General features: G+C 42.0%; 1 protein-coding gene across 3 annotated transcripts in view; it reads right to left on the reverse strand.

The window, feature by feature from the left end:
- LOC115106827 (stromal interaction molecule 1-like) overlaps window positions 1-25,685 on the reverse strand; it is a 137,541-nt gene that overhangs the window by 46,990 nt on the left and 64,866 nt on the right. For all 3 annotated transcript variants that reach the window (XM_029629950.2, XM_065008115.1, XM_065008114.1), the window contains exons 6-7: window positions 24,923-25,038; window positions 16,275-16,452 (exon numbers count right to left, since the gene is read on the reverse strand). In XM_029629950.2, the coding sequence (XP_029485810.1) occupies window positions 16,275-16,452; window positions 24,923-25,038 (294 nt within the window). The remainder of the gene's footprint in view (window positions 1-16,274; window positions 16,453-24,922; window positions 25,039-25,685) is intronic.

Consider the following 25,685-nt stretch of genomic DNA (forward strand, 5'->3'; position numbering starts at 1 on the left):
CCAAATCAACTCCATTATCTCCATTCACATGATCCGTATTCTCATTATTATTTGCATTGTCCCCACTGTTATTTGCATTATAAGCTCCGATGTCAGAATTACCCTGTGCATTCCCATTGACAGGTATAAGGAAGAGCACATTTTCTTGGGTTGAATCCAATGTTGTAATTCCACACACACAAACCAAATATTTGCATTGGTTATTTCTCAATATTGGTCATGTCCCATCTGGGGCACCATTTTTTAAGTAACGACTTCGACATGACTTGAGGTTAGTAGGGGTCAGTGGTGACCCGTAATTCAAGGTTTGGGGTCACTTCGAAATGTCCTTGTTTTTGAAAGAAAAGCAATTTTTTTGTCCATTAAAATAACATCAAATTGATCAGAAATACAGTGTAGACATTTGTTTGTTGTAAATTACTATTGTAGCTGGAAACGGCAGATTTTTTTTTAAATGGAATTTATCAGGGCACAAGGCAAGACCCAGATGCAGAACCATGAGGGGGCAGATGGTTGGAGTCTTACAATGTTTATTAATCCAAAGGGGTAGGCAAGAGAATGGTCGTGGACAGGCAAAAAGGTCAAAAACAGATCAGAGTCCAGGAGTTACAGAGGGGCAGACAGGCTCGTGGTCAATACTGGCACAGAGAGACAGGAAACACAACAACAAGCGACACCTGGCGGGGGTGGAGACAATAACGAGGACAGGTGAAACTGATCAGGGTGTGACAGAAAATCTACATAGGTTTACAGAGACCCATTACCAGCAACCATCACTCCTGTGTTCCAAAGGCACGTTGTGTTAGCTAATCCAAGTTTATCATATTTAAAGGCTAATTGATCATTAGAAAAACATTTTGCAATGATGATAGCACAGCTGAAAACTGTTGTCCTGATTAAAGAAGCAATAAAAAACGGCCTTTAGATTAGTTGAGTATCTGGAGCATCAGCATTTGTGGGTTCGATTACAGGCTCAAACTGGCCAGATACAAAAAACTTTAGTTTTTAGTCATTTACAACAAACAATGTCTACACTGTATTTCTGATAAATTTGAAGTTATTTTAATGGACAATTTTTTTTGCTTTTCTTTCAAAAACAAAGGACATTTCTAAGTGACCCCAAACTTTGGAACGGTAGTGTATATATCATATTTTAATTTCTTGGGCTTGCCTGTTTTGCATGTTATTTGGCATTAATACGTGTCACATATCAGTTTGCAAACAATGTAAATAAATAAGTCATTCAGTTAATAAAACTGCATACACACATGGTCTCTTTGTTTTCTTGAGTAAAGAAGCTCCAAAATGCAGATGTTTCAGTCTAGCTCAGTGCTTCCTGTGATGGTGGGGAGAGCCAGCAGAAAATACGGAGCGTTGCGCCGTGATTGGCTCAGTGTTCTGTCACTCATGGGGACAGTACGTTATCACCAAGTTTAAGTGCTTAGGAAGGGTAGACATCCCAAATTTCAGCTCTTTGGGTCCTGCCATAGAGTTATATTACAAGTGCCCTTCCAAGAAGGCTCAAGGTCATTGGCCACAGATAAAATGACGTCAAATCACATTGTATGTACTGTAGCTTTGATTGGACTGATCATGTCAACATCTTACTTTCAAAGTCTTAGCTAGCAGTCATCATGAATCAAGTCGACAATCTACTGGCAAATCCTTTTTAATCCTCGTCATATGAAGAGAAATTATAGATAAAACGTATCGGTGCTCATCGGCCATTGGACATAAAGATTACACAACAAGTTGGAAATCGCAAATTGAACAATGAGTTGTTTGGAAGGAATCAGTGGTTAACTGCAAGCGTTGCAAAGAAACAACTAACGTTAGCCTGCTATTCAGTGGAGTGGCTTTGTGTTTTTTCCCCCCAGAGATCCAACCATAAAGCCAGAGAATGCAAGACTTTGATGACTAAGTTTGCCTAAAATGTCTTGTATACTGCTGCATAAATGATGTAAAATGCAAGGGAGATATGTATACTGTAGCTAGGAAAGTAATACTGTGTGTACGTTGTGTAGTAAGCTGTTAGTAGCCCATGTGCCTCACCCTAATACATTTGGTCTATTTTTACCAACACAGGATTGTAAACACATTGTTTGTGGCCAGTGTGGTTTTATTTATTTCACCTCTATTTAACCAGGTAGGCCAGTTGAGAACAAGTTAATTTACAACTGAGACCTGGCCAAGATGAAGCAAAGCAGTGCAACAAAAACAACAGAGTTACACGTGGGCTAAACAAACGTACAGTCAATAACACAATAGAAAATCTGTATACAGTGTGTACAAATGGAGTAAGGAGGTAAGGCAATCTATAGGCTATAGTGGCAAAGTAATTACAATTAAGCAATTGACACTGGAGTGATAGATGTGCAAGTAGAAATACTGGTGTGCAAAAGAGCAGAAAACAACCAAAAACAAATATGGAGATGAGGTAGGTAGGTAGTTGGATGGGCTATTTACAGATGGGCTGTGTACAGCTGCGGCGATTGGTAAGCTGCTCTGACAGCCGATGCTTGAAGTTAGTGAGGGAGATATACTGTAAGTCTCCAACTTCAGTGAGTTTTTGCAATTTGTTCCAGTCATTGGCCGCAGAGAATTGGAAGGAAAGGCCGCCAAAGGAGGTTTTGGCTTTGGGAATGACCAGTGAGATATACTTGCTGGAGCTCGTGCTATGGCTGGGTGTTGCTATGGTGACCAGTGAGCTGAGATAAGGCAGAGTTTTGCCTAGCAGAGATTTATAGATTACCTGGAGCCAGTGGGATTGGCGACGAATATGTAGCAAGGACCAGCCAACGAGAGCATACAGGTCGCAATGGTGGGTAGTATATGGGGCTTGTGTGACAAAACGGATGGCACTGTGATAGACTACATCCAATTCGCTGAGTAGTGTTGGAGACTATTTTGTAAATGATATCGCCGAAGTCAAGGATCGGCAGGATAGTCAGTTTTACGAGGGTGTTTGGCAGCATGAGTGAAGGAGGCTTTGTTGCTAAATAGGAAGCCGATTCTAGATTTAATTTTGGATTGGAGATGCTTAATGTGAGTCTGGAAGGAGAGTTTAGTCTAGCCAGACACCTAGGTATTTATAGTTGTCCACATATTTTAAGTCAGAACCATCCAGAGTAGTGATGCTAGGCGGGCGGGTGCGTGCAGCGATCGGTTGAAGAGCATGCATTTAGTTTTACTAGCGTTTAAGAGTAATTGAGGCCACGGAAGGAGTGTTGTATGGCATTGAGGTGAATCAGAGAATCACCCGCAGCAAGAACGACACCATTGATATGTATGTTTGCAGACTTTTTTATAATGTTTTATTACCAACGCGGTATTGTAAACACATCGTTCGAGGCCGGTGTTTGCAGACATTTTTGTACAGCTTTGACAATGCTACTGATAGTAGTGTTGGCGCTTGGCTTCCACGTGCAAATATAGCACACACACACAAAACATTCTATAGAATTGTGTTATTTGACGTGTCAAATTAAAAGCTTACTTAACACGTCAAATAGTTTTATGACGTCTCTTTTTTGACACGCAATTTGTTAAATTATTTTATTTAACTAGGCAAGTCAGTTAAGAACAAATTCTTATTTACAATGACGGCCTAGGAATATTCAGTTAACTGCCTTGTTCAGGGGCAGAAAGACAGATTTTTACCTTGTCAGCTCAGTAATTTGATCTCGCAACCTTTTGGTTACTGCCCCAACAGTCTAACCACTTGGCTACCTGCCACCCCAAAGACCCAAACGGCCTTCAATGTGCCTCACCCTAATAATTTGGTCTCTTTTCACCTCTTATTTTCACCTACTGTTCTAACTTGGTGGTGCACATGTAGCCTAAAACCTGTTTTAGAGAAATGCAATCACGAATATTGTTAGAGCTTTCATTGTCTGTTAATATGTCACCTTTATTTATCCGATGGTTCTGACTTGTACATGGAGTACACTGTAAGAACGACCCATGTTCTGAATTCTGTCACTGTACATTTCAAAAGTGCTGACCAAATATTAATATTGACTACGTCCGTCGTCGCTTTCTAATGAATGTCTTAATCGAAATTACAGACTGCCTCTTATACTCTCGTCATCCCCTTATGCCATAGTTTGGAGATCTCAATTGTCAGTAGAAACAACATTTTTTTAAGCAAGTCAGCCATATTGGCTATGTTTTTTTTAAAGGCAGTAAATGAGGCTGAATGAACTGTTGCCAGACAAGGCTCCGCTGATAGCCAGGTGTAGCAGTGGTAAGGTGTTGGGACTCTGCTGTTGGGACAGCTTTATGTAGGCCCTAACAGTTTGTGGGCACCATTTGTCACCATTATAGTGCAATTAATGTATTGTTTAGTGTTGGGTAGTGACTTTGCTGGCATACATCCCACTTTTTCTTTTGCCCCACCAAGATTCATGCTAAAATCGCCATTGGTAGGAGTGCAAGGTAGGTCGGCCTACCAGAGCAATTGTATGATTTCTTTTTATGTTTTGTGAGTCAGTCTCATCTTTCAGTCATAGTCTAGACCAATACAAAGGACTTATGTAAAAAAGTCAGTGTTGTAAAATACACTTTGCATAAACCCTTAAACATTAAAATAAATGACTTCAAAATAAATGTGTTATTTTGCTTTGGTTGTATACTCAACATAAATGATCTCACAAACAAACAAAAAAGTCACAAAATAATAATAGCTTATGGTCACTTGTAAATGTCCCATACCTCGGGCTCGTCCAGCCCTGTAAATGAATAGAGTGAATCAAGTGACCTCAGTCGCAAGCAATTGTCCATTCATAAAGTCAGAATGCAATAACCACCTATTCCTCACAGGAATAGCAATGATAAGGATTCCCTATCTTTTCACCAACAACTGAACACATAACCCAACAGAGTAAAATCACAAAAACAAATGAAATACTGCTTGGGAAAGGTTGTAGTCGGTTGGTCAGTCATTACAATCTGCAAATAGATCTCCAGCGGAGAAAAGCCCAGAGAACAGCTGATACCAACTGAGATTTGTAGTTGTCCATCAATAGAAATGATCTATGGATTTGATCCATGTTAATCATATAGCTCAAATGCACACTGTTAAGTACAACAAACGGATCGAAAGGAGCTATGGACCTGAGGGTTTAACTTCCTCATCCGCACCACCGTTCCCCATCCTTGTGCAGCTAATGCTGGCCATTTATTTGGGAATTAACAGGAAAGGTCTGCGTTGGGAGGAGCACTGGGATGGTTCAGACATTTGGGTTTGTCACAATATGTCTGAGGTTATTGTGCAGTTGCACAAATGATAAAGATGGTCTACAATCATATAAAACAACAGAAAATTTTACAGTCCACTTTTTTTCTCATGGAGTTATTGTGATGGTAGCCCATTAACTTTTTATTTTCAGGTCGGAGGATCATGGTCATATGATATCTAGACTAGATACACTTAACGTTGCAGCAATTTGAGTTAGATTTTACAAAGAGAGTCACCGTGCCGGCATGTTCTGTATTTAACTGTACTAATCGTAACTCGTAATTGGGTAAATCAGTCATAAGTCTGATTATCAGAGTTAATATTTGTTGTCCATTTTGTTTTCCAGTGTTGACCGGGCTAGGTTCTAGGTAACGCTGAGCTTTCAAATTAACCTTCCGCTACAAAGGTTTAACATTAGGCTAGCATCAAGTTATTGCATGATTATGCAGGTTATGGGCATACCTGATGAACTTAGCTAACTTCATTTAGTCGTCTTTGGTTTCATGACAGCAGCAGTAAGATGGTGATAAGTTTACATGCACAAAAAAAACATCCTAAAGATTGCTTCCATACTTTGGCATGTTTCTACGGGCTGTAACGGAACTTTTTGAACTTTTCGTCTGACGCGACCTGAACCCGCTTTTGAATTTGTTTACCAAACGCTCTAACAAAAGAAGATATTTGGACATAACTGATGGACATTATCGAACAAATCAAACATTTATGGTGGAACTGGGATTCCTGGGAGTGCATTCTGATGAAGATCATCAAAGGTAAGTGAATATTTAAAATGGTATTTCTGAGCAATATGGCGGGTATCTTTTTGGCTGCTTTGTTGTCTAAAGGCTGTACTCAGATTATTACATGGTTTTCTTTCTCCGTAAAGTTTTAAAAAAATCTGATACAGCGGTTGCATTACGGAGAAGTTTATCTAAAGATCCATGTATAATAGTTGTATCTTTATCAATGTTTATTATGTGTATTTCTGTAAATTGATGTGGCTCTGCAATATCACTGCATGTTTTAGAACTACTGAACGTAGCGCCAATGTAAACTCCGATTTTTTTATATAAATATGAACTTTATCAAACAAAACATACATGTATTGTGTAACATGAAGTCCTATGAGTGTCATCTGATGAAGATCAAAGGTTAGTGATTAATTTTCCTCTCTTTCTGCTTTTTGTGACTCCTCTCTTTGGCTGAAAAAAATGGCTGTGTTTTTCTGTGGCTTGGTGGTGACCTAACATAATCGTTTGTGGTGCTTTCGCTTGTAAATCCTTTTTGAAATTAGACACTGTGGCTGGATTAACGAGAATTCTATTTTAAAATGGTGTAAAATACTTGAGGAATTTTAATTATGAGGGGGGGGGGGGTACCAACGTTACAATGACCAGTGCATTTTATTTAGTCTTGTAAAAATTTCTCAGTGTAAGTAAACACAATACTGGCCCTTATCCTGTGTTTACATTTATCAGGAGATAAATTCTTGAGTGCAGATTATAACATCCTGTAGACTTACTAAGGAGAAGCCTAGACATGGACCATTGGAATGAATGACACTGGGTTGTTGGATGAGATACATAAATAATGACATATGAAGACAGTGGAAAATATATTCTAAACATGGAATGACAAGAATGACATGTAGTTAAATAAACATGATCAACACAACACGCTAAAGGCATACACTATGGCAACATCACCAGTTTAAGTACAATTATGTTCCTTGCACATATTGACTTTGTTGACGCATTAGGCTAGTATTTCTATTTGCAAGTCCCAGTCCAGAGCAAAGTCCTGACTTGTTATCTCCTCTACTGTCAGTGTTCAACTGAGGGGTATGAGGTTGGAGCTGTGGTTGTCAAGGTTGCTGCCCTCTGATTGGCCTTGTAACCTGAGCTGGTGAGGGCAGAGTATTTGATCCCAGTGGGAGATGGGGATGGTATGTTATGGAAACTAACTTAGTGGATGAGGCAGAAAGAGAACTAAGTGCAATGATAGTGGGCATCATTAGGTACTGTCTAGTTAGCCAATCAATCACTTGCACGATTAGAAATAATAGAAACCAGCTACCACATTTATGGACTTCTGTCACACCCTGACCATAGTTTGCTTTGTATGTTTCTATGTTTTGTTTGGTCAGGGTGTGATCTGAGTGGGCATTCTATGTTGGATGTCTAGTTTGTCTGTTTCTGTGTTTGGGCCTGATATGGTTCTCAATCAGAGGCAGGTGTTAGTCATTGTCTCTGATTGGGAACCATATTTAGGTAGCCTGTTTTGTGTTGGGTTTTGTCGGTGATTGTCTATGTGGATTGCTTGTGTCAGCACAGTTCTCATTAGCGTCACGGTCGTTATTTCGTTTATTGTTTTTGTATAGTGTGTTTCAGTGTTCAGTGTTCTCTATTAAATATCAAGATGAACACAAACCACGCCGCATTTTGGTCCTCTGATCCTTCTCGCCTCTCCTCTTCAGATGAAGAGGAGGAAGACCGTGACAACTCCTGTCATTATTTTAGAGTTACACCCTGACGTGGAATGAAATCCCCATTCATGAAGTGCCTCCTGTCCTTCAAAGGACTGTATTATAGATTGCTGACAAAAGCAGTAAGATAGGCCTAATTGGCTACTGTCCTTCTCTTGACACAGCATTTAATGTTATTTGTTTTTTCCCTTAACGCTGTATAATCCCATTCTGTTATGCTTTCCCTCTTCCTTAAATGTCTATTTCTGAGTATCTTGCACTCATCTAATTCTTTCCTCCCCCTTCTTTCCCTTCCCTACAGGACAAGAACCATCTGTAAATTGTACATTGGTGCTTAACTAATGTGAAAAGGTCAGCAATATAAAAACCAATGTGGACAATACCCACTTTCATCTAATCTAATTGAGGTGTAAGTTCAAATGTATGTTTTGATTATAGTTTATCAAGGACTGATCTGATACTTTTAATTGCCAGTAAATTATAACTTTTACTATACTTTAACCAACTAACAATCACTACCATGTTGTTACAATTATCCTCTAGGTAAAGGAGCCCTGCTGCACAAGTGGCTGGCCATATCCGACGTGAGAAATGGAAGCCGACAACTCATCCACAGGTATGCTCCCACCACTTTGAGGAGGACAAGGCTGGGAACATGCAACTGAAGAAAGCTGTTCCAACCATATTCCCCTTTCTGGAACGCAGAGGTCACCAGGGTAAGACAGAAGAAAGTGGTATGTTGGACAAGTACGGTGAGCGGGACAACAATTCAGTCTGGTGAAAACACCTCACATATTGACCATAACCACTCCAGAATGTTATGAGTGATCAGATGAATTTGGAATTAATTGCAAAGTCCATCTTTGCCATGCAAATGAACTGAATCCCCCCAAGATATTTCCACTGCATTTCAGCCCTGCCACAAAAAGACCAGCTGACATCATGTCAGTGATTCTCTCGTTAACACAGATGAGTGTTGACGAGGACAAGGCTGGAGATCACTCTGTCATGCCGAGTTAGAATAACAGACTGGAAGCTTCAAAAGGAGTGTGGTGCTTGAAATCATTGTTCTTCCTCTGTCAACCATGGTTACCTGCAAGGAAAGCCGTGTCGTCATCATTGCTTTGCACAAAAAGGGCTTCACAGGTAAGGATATTGCTGCCAGTAAGATTGCACCTAAAGCAACCATTTATCGGATCAAGAACCGTGGTTCAATTGTTGTGAAGGCTTCAGGGCGCCCAAGAAAGTCCAGCAAGAGCGAGGACCGTCTCCTAAAGTTGATTCAGCTGCGGGATCGGGGCACCACCAGTACAGAGCTTGCTCAGGAATGGCAGCAGGCAGGTGTGAGTGCATCTGCACGCACAGTGAGGCAAAGACTTTGAGGATGGCCTGGTGTCAAGGGGAGCAAAGAAGACACTTCTCTCCAGGAAAAACATCAGGGACAGACTGATATTCTGCAAAAGATACAGGGATTGGACTGCTGAGGACTGGGGTGAAGTCATTTTCTCTGAATCCCCTTTCCGATTGTTTGGGCATCTGGAAAAAAGCTTGTCCGGAGAAGACAAGGTGAGCGCTACCATCAGTCCTGTGTCATGACAACAGTAAAGCATCCTGAGACCATTCATGTGTGGGGTTGCTTCTCAGCCAAGGGAGTGAGCTCACTCACAATTTTGCCTAAGAACACAGCCATGAATAAAGAATGGTACCAACACATCCTCCGAGAGCAACTTCTCCCAACCATCCAGGAACAGTTTGGTGACAAACAATGCCCTTTCCAGCATGATGGAGCACCTTGCCATAAGGCAAAAGTGATAACTAAGTGGCTCAGTGAACAAAACATCAATATTTTGGGTCCATGGCCAAGAAACTCGCCAGACCTTAATCCCATTGAGAACTTGGTCAATCCTCAAGAGGCAGGTGGACAAACAAAACTCCACAAATTCTGACGAACTCCAAGCATCGATTATGCAAGAATGAACTGCCTTCAGTCAGGATGTGGCCCAGAAGTTAATTGACAGTATGCCAGAGCGGATTGTAGAGGTCTTGAAAAAGAAGGGTCAACACTGCAAATATTGACTCTTTGCATCAACTTCATGTAATTGTCAATAAAAGGCTTTGACACTTATGAAATGCTTGTAATTATACTTCAGTATTGCATAGTAAAATCTGACAATATCAAAAGACACTGAAGCAGCAAACTTTGTGGAAATTAATATTTGTGTCATTCAACTTTTGGCCATGACTGTAGATGATGTTGATGTACTCACAACTGAGAATGAAGTCACCATTGAAGGGAATGATAATCACAGTGATGTGGCCACCCATGTGATCAAAGAGGAGGATATTCCTGTGCAGAACACGTGGACAGCGGAGCAGACAGTGGGGCCTTGCAGGTCGGTGCAAATGAAGATGTTTGATTCCAACAAAGTAATATCACATGATCATAGCTACTTTGTCACTTCATCTGTAAACACTGTTTTGTTTCCAGACAAGTACTTTTGTCCTGTGGTAGTCTCACCACGGACACTGACTTGTAAAATTGTGAGAGCAGAAGACAGGCTGGGCACATGCAAGAGGAAACTGAAAATGGTAACCGCAGACAGTCAGATGATAGAAGAAAAAAAAAGTCTCATTGACGAGCTGAAAGAGAAACTGCTGATTCCAACACTGTGCCGAGTTGCTGCAGGGGTCTTTTAGTGGGGTGTCTAGAGGGCTTTTAACCAGGGTGCAACAAAAGAACAAGGTCAGGTACTCTGAGGGGAAGCCTTTGAGTCTGCTATTTATCTCTGCAATGGCAGGGTGGAGAATATTGACCTTGCACTGCCACACCAACACCATCCGGACCTGGTAAAGTAGTGTGACATCAAATTGTATTTGTCACATGCTTCATAAAAAGGTGTGAACTAACAGTGAAATGCTTACTTACGGGGCCTAACCAGAAATGTAGAGAGAAATAATAGAGAGAAAGTCAAACACGTAATAAAAGATACATAATGAGTAATGATAACTTGGCTCTACGTGCCAAAGTTTCTGCAAAAAAGGGCAATGCAGGTAGTCTAGGTAGCTATTTGGTTGACAATTTAACTGACTATTTAGTAGTCTTATGGCTTGGGGGTAGAAGTTGTTCAGGGTCCTGTTGGTTCCAGACTTGGTGCATCGGTTATGCTTGCTGTGTGGTAGCAGAGAGAACAGTCTGTGACTTGGGTGGCTGGAGTCTTTGACAATTCTTAGGGCCTTCCTCTGACACTGCCTGCATGGCAGGGAGCGCGACCCTAGTGATGTATTGAGCCGGATGCACTACCCTCTGTAGCGCCTTGCTGTCGGATGCCAAGCAGTTACCATACCAAGCAGTGATGCAGCCGGTCAAGATGCTCTCAATGGTGCAGCTGTAGAACTGAGGATTAGAGGGCCCATGACAAAAAAAATTCAGCTTCACGAGGGAGAAGAGACGTTGTCCTGCCCTCTTCACAATTGTGATGGTGAATTAGACCATGATAGATCCTTAGTGATGTGGACACAGAAGAACGTGAAGCTCTTGACCTTGCTCCACTTCAGCTCAGTCGATCTGAATGGGGGCGTGCTCGGCCCTTCGTTTCCTGTAGTGCACAATCAGCTTCTTTCTCTTGCTGACGTTGAGAGGTTGTTGTCCTGGCACCACATTGCCAGGCCTCTGACGTCCTCCCTATAGGCTGTCTCATCATCGTCTGTGATCAGGCCTACCACTGTCGCTTTGGCAAACTTAATGATTGTGTTGGAGGCTTGCGCGGCGACGCAGTCATGGGTGAACAGGAGGGGACTAAACACGCACCCCTGAGGGACATCCCATGTTGAGGGTCAGCGTGGCAGATATGTTATTGCCTACCCTCATTACCTGTGGGTGTCCAGTCAGAAGGGAAAAAAAACTAAATTTGACCCCGCCCTAGGTGGGATCCAATGAGCTTCCTAATCAAGGTAATGAAGGCGGTATCTTATGACATTGCATGGCTAGGTGCCCAATTAGAATGCATTTTTATTATTTGAACTACTAAATATTACATGCCCCCTCAGATCATGAACACCCACCCGGCATAAACTCTGTTCCTGTCTCCACTGCTGGCAGGCCTGACAATGCTACATTGGCAAAACCGGGCCTTGTAATTCATATACCATTTGTTATGATTTTGGAGAAACAAACCTTGGGGTGCACAACATCTTTATGGGGGATCCATGACCGGCTTTGGCACCCCGTAGAGCCGCCTCTGCCTTGTGGTGAGTGGGCTTTAAACCAAACCAGGCACCTCAATTTCTGTAAATTCAGTCTTTTCTCAAATTCCTACAGCGCAGAATCATGTTAATTTGCATATAACTCTTTAACACCATTAAGGCTGGGTTAGCAATAAGATTATTCATTATTTTTGTCATGATGAGTCCAATTATTCAAAACAAATGTCAGTTCTGATCCTTAACAGATCACTATCCCTCTATTTCACACCTCTTACAAACAGCCAAGAAGTCAAGGGAAGGCTCTGTGGGGTTAGAGTTGGCTCATCACTGTTTAACAATGTGAATTACATTGGTCTGTACAAATTATGCATCTATACATTTTTCTTTCTGTAATGTGGGTGAAGATGGGGAAACAAGGCATCCCTCCATGGCAATTACTGCTCAGTACCATGTCCACTTTCACCCTGGCCAGCACACCCCCCAGATGTCCCAAGACAAGTGGAGGCTGCTGAAGGGAGGACGACTCATAATGGCTGGAACGGCACGAATGGAATGGCATAAAACCATGCGTTTGATATATTTGATACCATTCCACTGATTCCGCTCCAGCCATTGCAATGAACCCGTCCTCCCCAATTAAGGTGCCACCAACCTCCTGTGCCCAAGACATGTTTCCTAAGGCGGGATGGATCTTGAGTTTTTCACCTTCAACCTTAGATATGCCTTAGATGCCCTTTCACATGGGCAGTTCCTGGATAAGGACTTGCCCAGTTACAGAGAACACTAACAATACTTGGTTTACTTTCCCAGATACGGTACCGTCTATTAGTGGACCTACACCCTTGAACTGAGATAGTGGCATTTGTTTGGAGTGCCTAAGTAAATACTAAAAATAACCTGTCAGGTAAGATCAGCATTGGTATTTTTGTGACTACACTTTGCTCATATGTGTAATTTGCTACTGTTAATAATATCTTATTTGAATGCAAAATGGATGAGCACCTCAAATTTGTTTGCAGAGTTGCGATTTAGGCATCATTTGTGCCATGCACTGTGAGGTACAAACCATTGAGGTCATACAAGTAGTCATAGTCTCTTGGTTGTACTCTTAGTTATGGCAGTTACATTGCTTCCTTTGATGCATTTCCAGCTCAATTTCCAAATCCACCTTTCCAGAAACAAGTCTCACTGTTGCCGCTGGCTATAGACCACCTTCTGGCCCCAGCTGTGCCCTGGACACCATATGTGAATTGATTGACCCCCATCTATCTTCAGAGCTCGTGCTGTTAGGTGACATAAACTGGGACATGCTTAACACCCCGACAGTCCTACAATCGAAGATTGAGGTTATCAATCTCACACAAATTATCAATGAACCTACCAGGTACAACCCCCAAATCCGTAAACACGGGCACCCTCATAGATATCATCCTAACCAACCTGCCCTCCAAATACACCTCTGCTGTTTTCAACCAGGATCTCAGCGATCACTGCCTCATTGCTTGCATCCGTAATAGGTCTGCGTAATAGATCTGCGTAATACCTCCTCCCAGCTGCCCACTGCACTGAGGCTAGGAAAGAGTCACCGCTGATAAATCCAAGATAATTGAGAATTTCAATAAGCATTTTTCTACAGCTGGCCATGCGTTCCACCTGGCTACCTCTACCTGGTCAAAAGCCCAACACCCCAACAGCTACTTGCCCAAGCCTCCCCATTGCTTCTTCAACCAAATAGCTGATGTTCTGAAAGCGCTGCAAAATCTGGACCCATACAAATCAGCTGGGCTAGACAATCTGGACCCTCTTTCTAAAAATGATCCGCCGAAATTGTTGCAACCCCTATTACTAGCCTGTTGAACCGCTCTTTCGTACCATCGAAGATCCCAAAAGAACGGAAAGCAAAACTGCTACAGACCTATATCTATCCTACCCTGCCTTTCTAAGGTCTTCGATAGCCAAGTTAACAGATCACCGACCATTTCGAATCCCACCGCACCTTCTCCACTATGCAATCTGGTTTCAGAGCTGGTCATGGGTGCACCTCAGCCACTCTCAAGGTCCTAAACGATATCATAACCACCATCGATAAGAGACAATACTGTGCAGCTGTATTTATTGACCTGGTCAAGGCTTTCGACTCTGTCAATCACTACATCCTCATCGGCAGACTCGATAGCCTTGGTTTCTCAAATGACTGCCTCGCCTGGTTCACCAACTACTTCTCAGATAGAGTTCAGTGTGTCAAATCGGAGGGTCTGTTGTCCGGACCTCTGGCAGTCTATGGGGGTGCCACAGGTTTCAATCCTCGGGCCGACTCTCTTCTCTGTATACATCAATGTCATCGCTCTTGCTGCTGGTGATTCTCTGATCCACCTCTACGCAGACGACACCATTCTGTATACATCTGGCCTTTCTTTGTACACTTAACAAATCTCCAAACGAGCTTCAATGCCATACAACACTCCTTCCGTGGCCTCAACTGCTCTTAAATGCAAGTAACACTAAATGCATGCTCCTCAACCGGTCGCTGCCCACACTTGCTCGCCCATCCAGCATCAATACTCTGGATGGTTCTGACTTAGAATATGTGGACGACTACAAAATACCTAGGTGTCTGGTTAGACTGTAAACTCTCCTCCAGACTCACATTAAGCATCTCCAATCCAAAATTCAATCTAGAATCGGCTTCCTATTTCGCAACAAAGCATTCGTCACACATGCTGCCAAACATACCCTCGTAAAACTAACTATCCTACCAATCCTCGACTTCGGCATTGCAATTTACAAAATAGCCTCCAACACTACTCAGCAAATTGGATGTAGTCTGTCACAGTGCCATCCGTTTTGTCACAAATCCCATAAACCACCCACCACTGCGACCTCTATGCTCTTGTTGGCTGACCCTCACTTCATATTCGTCGCCAAACCCACTGGCTCCAGGTAATCTATAAGTCTTTCCTTGGTAAAGCCCCGACTTATCTCAGCTCACTGGTCACCATGCAGCATCCACCCGTAGCACGCACTCCAGCAGGTATATTTCACTGGTCACCCCCAAAGCCAATTCCTCCTTCAGCCACCTTTCCTTCCAATTCCCTGCTGCCAATGATTGGAACGAACTGCAAAAATCACTGAAGCTGGAGACTTATATCTCCCTCACTAGCTTTAAGCAACAGCTGTCAGAGCAGCTCACAGATCACTGCACATAGCCCATCTGTAAATAGCTCATCCAACTACCTCACCCCCATACTCTTATTTATTTTGCTCCTTTGCACCCCAGTATCTCAACTTGCACATTCATCACGCCAGTGTTTAATTGCTATATTGTAATTATTTCGCCACTATGGCCTATTTATTGCCTTACCTCCCTTATCCTACCTCATTTGCACACACTGTATATAGACTTTTTCTATTGTATTATTGACTGTTTGTTCACTCCATGTGCAACTGTGTTGTTTGTGTCGCACTGCTTTGCTTTACCTTGGCCAAGTCGCAGTTGTAAATGAGAACTTGTTCTCAACTAGCCTACCTGGTTAAAGGTGAAATAAAACAAATACAAATAAACATTTCTTACCAGGATTCTCTCACCTGACATTATTTGAAGGACCATTTCATGTCCAAAAAAAATATTTAATGTAGCCAAGAAACAGGCAAGTAATGTGGACTCAACTTTTGTTACAGTGAAAAGGATTTGAATTGTGGGTTCCAATCTGGTGCGCCTAGCTGAATCAAGGGCTATCCAAACCTTGGGGAGTAACCTCAGGCTTAATTCCACAGTGTCCTCGTTTGGACAACATACAAGCTACAGTATATATTTTGCACACACACCTTCCCACACATGAAACTTAAATAAGCAAACATTGTCAATACAATAATGTAACCACCTACACACTGTCTTGTACAACTAGACTTGTGGGGACACATTTCAGTCCAATTTAAAATCCTATTTTCCATGTACCCTAACCTGAAAACCTTAACCCTAAACCTAACTGTAGCTCCTAACCCCAATTCTAACCTTAACCCTAAACTTAGAAGTATCATTTGACCTTGTGGGGACAAACAAAAAATGTCCCCAGATGGTCAAATTTTTGTTTACTATTCTTGTATGGACTTTTGGTCCCCACAAGTATAGTTAAACACATCCATCCATGAACACTTTTTGCTGACCCTGTACAATATCAATACACTCAAGTCAAATACATGTGTTTATGTCTCTGTGTGAGGATGTGTGTGTGTGTGTGTGTGTGTGTGTGTGTGTGTGTGTGTGAGAGGATGTGTCTGTGAGAATCTGCTCTCTGCAGTCCCTCCAGGTGTGTGTGTGTGTGTGTGTGTGTGTGTAATGTGACTGACTTCTCTTGCAGGTCGTGCAGGCTCTGCTCTGCTCTCTGTAGGCCCTCCAGGTCCCTCATCATCTTGCCCAGGTGGTCTTTGGAGCTACGGTTCTGGATGTAAGCAAACCAGCAGCCACCCAGCGCCATCACTATGGAGACCACCAACATCAGGTCCTTCAAGTAGCTGTGTCTGCTCACTGGCATAGGGAGAGAAGGGGTCGGGGGTGAGTGGGAGAGGGACAGAAACAGACATGGTTTTGTTTAAGTTGATTTCACGTGTGTTGAGAACCCATTGTATTCTGATCTGAAGAGGACTAGCCAGAAGAGGCCTGGCAACCCCTCTGAACCTGGTTCCTCTCTAGGTTTCTGCCTCCTAGGGAGTTTTTTGCTCCTGCCTATGCATTTCTTGCTCTTCTGGGTTTTAGGCCGGGTATCTGTAAAGCACTTTGAAAACTGCTGATGTAAAAAGCGCTTCATAAAATATATTTGATTGATTGATCTGATGCCTTTGCTTGTGAAGGAAGTTTCCTTTCCTTTGACATCGAGGGGAATGTTGATACAATGGGTGTGATCATGAGTGACAAAGATGTGATCATGAGACAAGTTATGGTTACACTGTAGGCTACACTGAGTAACATCTGTGGAACAAAATGTGTGCATAAACAGGTGTGTCTGACTGAACAAATGAGTTACCTGGAAATGTTGCCTATTGTTTGTTTAAGGTTGGCAGAGCCATACATGAAAGCAACTGACTAAAGATCTTCACAGGTCCAAAAAGTTGGACTTGGACCCAAATGGACCAGAGGACAACCAGACAAATCAGGTGCAAAACATGTCAGTCAGGGCTGTAATTAGCACTGAGGACACCTAGGTGAGCGTCACCTGGAATGCTTTTCCCACAGTCTTGAAGGAATTCCTACATATGTTGAGCACTTGTTGGCTGCTTTTCCTTCACTCTACGGTCCAACTCATCCCACACCATCTCAATTGGGTTGAGGTCAGGTGATTGTGGAGGCCAGGTCATCTGATGCAGCACTCCATCACTCTCCTTGGTCAAATAACCCTTACACAGCCTGGAGGTGTGTTGGGTCATTGTCCTGTTGAAAACAAATGAGTCAGTCTCACTAAGCCCAAACCAGATGGGATGGCGTATTGCTGCAGCATGTTGTGGTAGCCATGCTGGATAACTGTGCCTTGAATAAGTAAATCAACGACAGTGTCACCAGCAAAGCACCACCACACCTCCATGCTTCTTGGTGGGAATCACACATGTAGAGATCATCCGTTCACCTACTCTGCCTCACACAAAGGCATGGCGGTTGGATCCAAAAATCTCAAATGTGAGCTCAGACCAAAGGACAGATTTCCCCTGGTCTAACATCTAATGCTCATGTTTCTTGGCCCAAGCAAGTCTCTTCGTATTGGTGTTCTTTAGTAGTGGTTCCTTTGCAGCAATTTGACCATTAAGGCCTGATACACGCAGTCTCATCTGAACAGTTGATGTTGAGATGTGTCTGTTACTTGAACTCTGAACCATTTATTTGGGCTGCGATTTCTGAGGCTGGTAAGTAATGAACTTATCCTCTGCAGCAGAGGTAACTCTGGGTCTTCCTTTCCTGTGGCAGTCCTCATGAGAGCCAGTTTCATCATAGCGCTTGATGGTTTTTGCAACTGCACTTGAAGAAACTTTCAAAGTTCTCGAAATGTTCCGGATTGACTGACCTTCATGTTTTAAAGTTATGATGGACTGTTGTTTCTCTTTGCTTATTTGAGCTGTTCTTGCTATAATGTGGACTTGGTCTTGTACCAAAAAGGGCCATCTTCTGTATACGACCCCTACCTTATCACAATAGAACTGATTGGCTCAAATTAACTTAAAGCACACCTGTTAATTGAAATGCATTCCAGGTGACTACATCATGAAGCTGGATGAGAGAATGCCAAGTGTGTGCAAAGCTGTCATCAAGGCAAAGGGTGGCTAGTTTGAAAAATCTCAAATATAAATTAAAAAAATTAACACTTTTTTTGGTTACTTCATGATTCCATAGTTGATGTCTTCGTATATATTATTTTAAAATGTAGAAAATAGTACAAATAAGAAAAACTTGGAATGAGTAGGTGTGTTTTAAGCTAGTTAGCATGTCTTAACAAAGGACTACTATGCAAGTATCTATTTCAATAGAAATTCACTGCAACAACTGTAGGTGGACGTACTAGCTGGTAAATTCGCTCTGGTCATCTACTCCGATTTCAGACCACGGGTAAGATAATATGTAGCTAGCTAGACTCAGATATTACACGTTTCTAATTTTGATGAAGTATTTTCATTTTCAATTAAAGTACAATATTATCTAGCTAGCTGGCATGCTAGCTAACGTTATGTGTATGATCTTATTATTCGTATCTCAGAGCCACTAGTTATAGCCTAATGTTAGCTAGCTATCATTGAACCTGGTTAGTTAGCTACCTACAGATTCATACAGGGTAGTAACATCATGACTTGGGATTATGGTTCATTGTTTACCTAGCTACATGTCTTAACAAAACACTCATCTGAGTGTTGCAGACCACAGAATATCTGATGAATTTACGAATGCTCAACACCTGTTGAATATGGCCGATGTCAGTAAAAAAAAAGCATAAATTGCCAGCAGCACAGTTAGTCACCAACGCTCTGCATAACATGAAAACAGCCTAACCAGCTCTGCTAGTGCGAGTAAAATAGTCTGAGTGGGGTGTTCTCTCATTATGTGTCTGGAAGTAGCTAGAAAGCTAGCCAATGTCAGCCAAGTTAGCTCGGGTGCTTGACTGCCGTTGTGAGGTCAGAACGTTCCTATCATCCCTACTCATCGGCCAGAGCGTTCATTGTGCGCTCCGACAGTGAAACGCTCTGAATTTACAAACGGACAATCTGACAGTTGCAGTCACCAATGCTCTAAATAACATAACAGCCTAACCAGCTCTGCTAGGGAGAGTAATGTTCAGTAAGCTGTTCTCTCATTTGTGTCTGGAAGTAGCTAGCAAGTTAGCGTGGGTGCTTGACTTCTGTTAGTACAGAACACTCGGAGCAACCCTTAAAAAGCAGGTGGGGCTAAAGCTTAAGAGGGTGTGAACAATGCTGAATGGGTGAAGACAAAGGGCTCTCCAGTAGTAGTACCAAAACATTCAAAGGCCATTTTCTCAAAAGTGAGTTTACAAGTTTATCCACTTTCAAAGAAAATTAACTTTCCCATTGTTCCGCAACTGTAGTGTATGATATACCATTTTGTAGCTCTGAGTCACTACTTTCATCCAATGTAAAAAAAAATACATTTCAAATTTTGCTACATAAGACCGATTTTGAGCCGGTCAGTCACAAATGTGTAATAAGTCCAGGAGTATTGTATACGCCTTCAGAAAGTATTCACACCATTTTACTTTTTCCACATTTTGTTGTATTACAGCCTGAATTTAAAATACCCCATCATGTCAAAGTGGAATTGTATGAAGACATTTTGTAAAAAAAAAATCAATAAATGTTAAGTTCAAGAGTAAAATGTCCTTAACAAGTCAGACAATAAGTTGTATGGACTCACTAATAGTCTTAAATTATTTTTGAATGACTACTGTATCTCTGTACCCCATACATAGTCAAGCAGGGAATTTCAAAAACAGATTCAACCACAAAGACCAGGGAAGTATTCCAATGCCTCGCAAATAAGGGCACCTATTGGTAGATGGGTTAAAAAAAAGCATACATTGAAATCCCTCCCATGTTTTATACACAAGTGTATGTTGTGGGGCGGCAGGTAGCCTGGCGGGTAGTAGCGTTGGGCCAGTAACCAAAAGGTGGCTGGATTGAATCCCCGAACTGACATGGTAAAAATCTGTCATTCTGCCCCTGGGCAAGGCAGTTAACCCACTGAACCCCGGCGCTGAAGACGTGGATGTCGATTACGGCAGCCCTCCGCACCTCTCTGATTCAGAAGGGTTGAGTTAAATGCAGAAAACATTTCAGTTGGACAACTGAAAATGTATTTCCTTAAAATTCCATTGGTAAATGAGTAAAAAAAAGCATGGTGAAGTTATGAATTACACTTTGGATGGTGTATCAATACAGCCAGTCACCACAAAGATGCAGGCGTCCTTCTTAACTCAGTTGCCAGAAAGGAAGGAAACCACCATGAGGCTAATGGTGGCTTTAAAACATTTAGACTTTAAATACGCCCAAAGCATACTGTTTGCACTAAGGTAATACTAAAACCTCAGAGGTAGTAATCACAGGTGCATTTACTACCTCTGAGGGTTTAGAGCTTGAGGTAGTCACCTCATACAAGTACTTGGGAGTATGGCTAGACCGTACACTGTACTTCTCTCAGCACATATCAAAGCTGCAGGCTAAAGTTCAATCTAGACTTGGTTTCCTCTATCGTAATCGCTCCTCTTTCATCCCAGCTGCCAAACTAACCCTGATTCAGATGACCATCCTACCCATGCTAGATTACGGAGACATAATTTATAGATCGGCAGGTAAGGGTGCTCTCGAACGGCTAGATGTTCTTTACCATTCGGCCATCAGATTTGTCACCAATGCTCCTGATAGGACACATCACTGCACTCTATACGTCTCTGTAAACTGGTAATCTCTGTATACCTTTCACAAGACCCACTAGTTGATGCTCGTTTATAAAACCCTCTTAGGCCTCACTCCCCCCTACTCGAGATATCTACTGCAGCCCTCATTATCCACATACAACCGTTCAGCCAGTCACATTCTGTTAAAGGTCCCCAAAGCACGTTGACAGAGTATTTTGTGTAGATTGTTGACAAATTACAATTAAATACTTTAATCCCACTTTGTGTTACGATCGTCGTAGTGAGGAGACCAAAGCGCAGATTGATGTGAATACATACTTTTAATGTAAGACGAATGAGCACGAAGTACACTAAACAAACAAAATAACAAAACGAACATGACCGCTATCAGCACTGAGTGCAAACATGCAACATCACATAGACAATCACCCACGAATTACCCAAGGAATATGGCTGCCTAAATATGGTTCCTAATCAGAGACAACGATAAACAGCTGCCTCTAATTGAGAACCAATCCAGGCAACCATAGACATATAAAACACCTAGACTAGTGAACAACCCCATAAACATACAAAAACCCTAGACAGGAGAAAAACACAACAAACCACCCCTTGTCACACCCTGACCTAAGAAACATAATAAAGAAAGCAAAGATACAAAGTGTCACGCCCTGACCTTAGTTAACGCAACAAAATGTGGAAAGACTCAAGGGGTGTGAATACTTTCTGAAGGCACTGCATATCTCTATCAGGGATGGGAAACCCCCCTTTTGAAGGCCCTCGTATCAACAAAAGGAAATTAGAGTTGAAGTCCGGAGTTTACATAAACAAGTTATAATGACAGAAATCAATCACAGAAAAACAGCAAAGGACCTTGTAAAGATGCTGGAGGAAATTGGTACAAAAGTATCTATATCCACAATAAAACAAGTCCACTCAGCAAGGAAGAGGCCACTGCTCCAAAACCGCCATAAAAAATCCAGACTACGGTTTGCAACTGCACATGGGGACAAAGATCGTACATTTTGGAGAAATGTCCTCTGGTCTGATGAAACAAAAATATAACTGTTTGGCCATAATAACCATCATTATGTTTGGAGGAAAAAAAGGGATGCTTGCAAGCCGAAGAACACCATCCCAACCGTGAAGCATGGGGGTGGCAGCATCATGTTGTGGGGGTGCTTTGCTGCAGGAGGGACTGGGGCACTTCACAAAATAGATGGCAACATGAGGTAGGAAAACTATGTGGATATATTGAAGCAGCATCTCAAGACATCAGTCAGGAAGTTAAAGCTTGGTCACAAATGGATTTCCAAATGGACATTGACCCCAAGCATACTTCCAAAGTCGTGGCAAAATGGCTTAAGGACACCAAAGTCTAGGTATTGGTGTGGCCATCACAAAGCCCTGACCTCAATCCTATTGAACATTTGTAGGCAGAACTGAAAAAGCACGTGCGAGCAAGGAGGCCTACAAACCTGACTCAGTTACACCAGCTCTGTCAGGAGGAATGGGCCAACATTCACCCAACTTATTGTGGGAAGCTGGTGGAAGGCTACCCGACACGTTCGACCCAAGTTAAACAATTTAACGGCAATTCTACGAAATACTAATTGGGTATGTAAACTTCTGGGAATGTGATGAAATAAATAAAAGCTTAAATAAATCTATTATTCTGACATTTCACATTCTTAAAATAAAGTGGTGATCCTAACTGACCTAAAATGGGGAATTTTTACTTAAGGAATTGTCAGAAACAGAGTTTAAATGTATTTTGCTAAGGTATATGTAAACTTCTGACTTAATCTGTATATAAGAACACCTGCTCTTTCCATGACATGGACTGAACAGCTGAATCCAGGTGACAGCTATTATCACTTGTTAAATTCCCTTAAAATCAGTTCAGATGAAGGGGAGGAGACAGGTTAACTTCTTACGGCTGAAATCCCACTAACGGGATCGATATGACAACAGCCAGTGAAAGTGCAAGACGCCAAATTCAAACAGAAATGTCATAATTAAAATTCCTCAAACATACAAGTATTTTACACCATTTTAAAGATAAGTGTTGTTAATCCCACCACAGTGTCAAAAAGGCTTTATGATGAAAGCACACCAAACGATTATGTTAGGTCAGCACCTAGTCACAGAAAACCACAGCCATTTTTCCAGCCAAAGAGAGGAGTCACAAAAAGCAGAAAGAGATACCATTAATCACTAACCTTTGATGATCTTCATCAGATGACACTCATGTTACACAATACATGTATGTTTTGTTCGATAAAGTTCATATTTATATCCAAACATTTGTTTACATTGGTGTGTTAGGTTCAGTAATGTTTTGCTTCCAAAACATCCAGTGATTTTGCAGAGAGCCACATCAATGTACAGGAATACTCATCATAAACATTGATGAAAGATACAAGTGTTATGCATAGAATTAAAGATACACTTCTCCTTAATGCAACCGTTGTGTCAGATTTCAAAAAAGCTTTACGGCAAAAGCACACTATGCGATAATCTGAGTACAGCGCTCAGCCACCATACAGATACCCGCCATGTTGTGGAGTCAACAGAAGTCAGAAAAAGCATTATAAATATTCACTTACCTTTGATGAACTTCATCAGAATGCACTCCCAGGAATCCCAGTTCCACAATAAATGTTTGTTTTGTTCGATAAAGTCCATAATTTATGTCCAAATACCTCATTTTTGTTTGCGCGTTTAGTTCACAAATCCAAATTCATGATGCGCGAGGACTAGATCCAGACGAAAAGTCAAAACGTTCCGTTACAGTTTGTAGAAACATGTCAAACGATGTATAGAAACAATTTGTAGGATGTTAACATAAATCTTCAATAATGTTTCAACCGGAGAATTCCTTTGTCTTTAGAAATGCAATGGAACGCCACTAACTCTCACGAGCACACGCGACTGAGCTCATGGCACTCTGCCAGACCTCTGGTTGAAACAGCTCTCTTTCTCTCCCCCTTCACAGTAGAAGTCTCAAACGGTTGACATCTAATGGAAGCCCTAGGAAGTGCAATCGGACCAAATTTACACTGTATCTTGGATAGGCAAAGAGTTGAAAAACTACAAACCTCAGATTTCCCACCTCCTGGTTGGATTTTTCTCAGGTTTTTGCCTGCCATATGAGTTATGTTATACTCACAGACATCATTCAAACAGTTTTAGAAACTTCAGAGTGTTGTCTATCCAAATCCACTAATACTATGTATATCTTAGCTTCTGGACTGAGTAGCAGGCAATTTACGCTGGGCACCTTATTCATCCAAGCTACTCAATACTGCCCCCCAGCCATAAGAAGTTAAAGGGTTTTAAGCCTTAAGACATGCATGTGTGCCATTGAGGATGTGGGGGTTTGCAATTAAATATTAGGAAGGTGTTCCTAATGTTTGGTAAACTTGTGTAAATAATCTCTGCCCCGTTGCAAAATGTGTAGAATTACAGCAAATTTGCTTTTAAACTGCTTCATTTTCTCTACGCCCCATGACAAATTGTGTAGAATTGCAGGAAATGAACTCTCAAACTTAAAAATGTCTATGCTGACAAGAGGGGGTAGAGTTGCAAAGAAAAAGCCATCTCAGACTGGCCAATAAAAAGAAAAGATTAAGATGGGCAAAAGAACAGACACTGGACAGAGGAACTCGGCCTAGAAGGCCAGCATCCCGGAGTCGCCCCTTCACTGTTGACGTTGAGACTGGTGTTTTCCCGGTACTATTTAATGAAGATGCCAGTTGAGGACTTGTGAGGCGTCTGTTTCTCAAACTAGACACCAATGCACTTGTCTTCTTGCTCAGTTGTGCACCGGGGCCTCCCACTCTCCTCTCTATTCTGGTTAGAGCTAGTTTGCACTGTTCTGTGAAGGGAGTAGTACACAGCGTTGTATGAGATCTTCAGTTTTTTGTAATGATCATGCTGTTTAAGCAACTTCTTGATATGCCACACCTGTCAGTTGGATGGATTATCTTGGCAAATGAGAAATGCTCACTAACAGGGAGAGAGCATAGAAGGTCAGACAGGAATTCACATATCAACCACACATGGACACACACACACTTAGACACTCACTGAGTGGTGGTCCGAACAGCACGGTGTCCATTGCTTTCAGCTGTAGTTTCTGGGCGTGACTCCGGTCAATAATCTTCAGAATGGACAGAGTGAGAGTGATGTTCTTTACTGCCAACCTGAGGGAGGAGAGGAGAGAGAGCGTGAGAAGAGAAGAGAGCAGTGTGTGTGTCTGGTATAATGTGTACATGTATGTGTGGGTGGTTCTTGAATTGTGGTGGCATTTAGGATTTTTTTATTCATATGTAATTGGCTACAGCTTCCCATTCTAAATAAACTAATATAATGACATTAAATATTTTGTTTTACCTTTATAACTTTGTGCCACCAGTAGGGGGTAACACCAATGAGAAGTTGTAGGTTATTGATGATTTTTCTTTAAATGCCTTGTAACGATGTACGCTGAGAGTCGGGAAGAAAGTTCTGGGAGTGAGGATTTAACAAAATAAAACAAGAACCTCAAACAACGCCCAGACATGAAACAGAAACAATGACACCTGGGGAAGGATCCAAAGGGAGTGACATATATATATATAGGGCAGGTAATCAAGGAAGTGATGGAGTTCAGGTGTCTGATGCGCAGGTGCTCGTAAAGATGGTGACAGGTGTGCATCAAAACGAGCAGCCTAGTGACTATGAGGCCGGAGTGGGGAACAGGAGCAGACCGGTCACCTCTTTAGAGGCGCAGGAAACCTGTCAACCCGGCTGAGACGGAGGAGCATGGCGACCTAGAGCGTCGGAGAGAGAGCATAAATGACGGTACCCC

The sequence above is a fragment of the Oncorhynchus nerka genome, linkage group LG23 (assembly GCF_034236695.1).
Source record: "Oncorhynchus nerka isolate Pitt River linkage group LG23, Oner_Uvic_2.0, whole genome shotgun sequence".
In the NCBI taxonomy this organism is placed as follows: Eukaryota; Metazoa; Chordata; class Actinopteri; order Salmoniformes; family Salmonidae; genus Oncorhynchus; species Oncorhynchus nerka.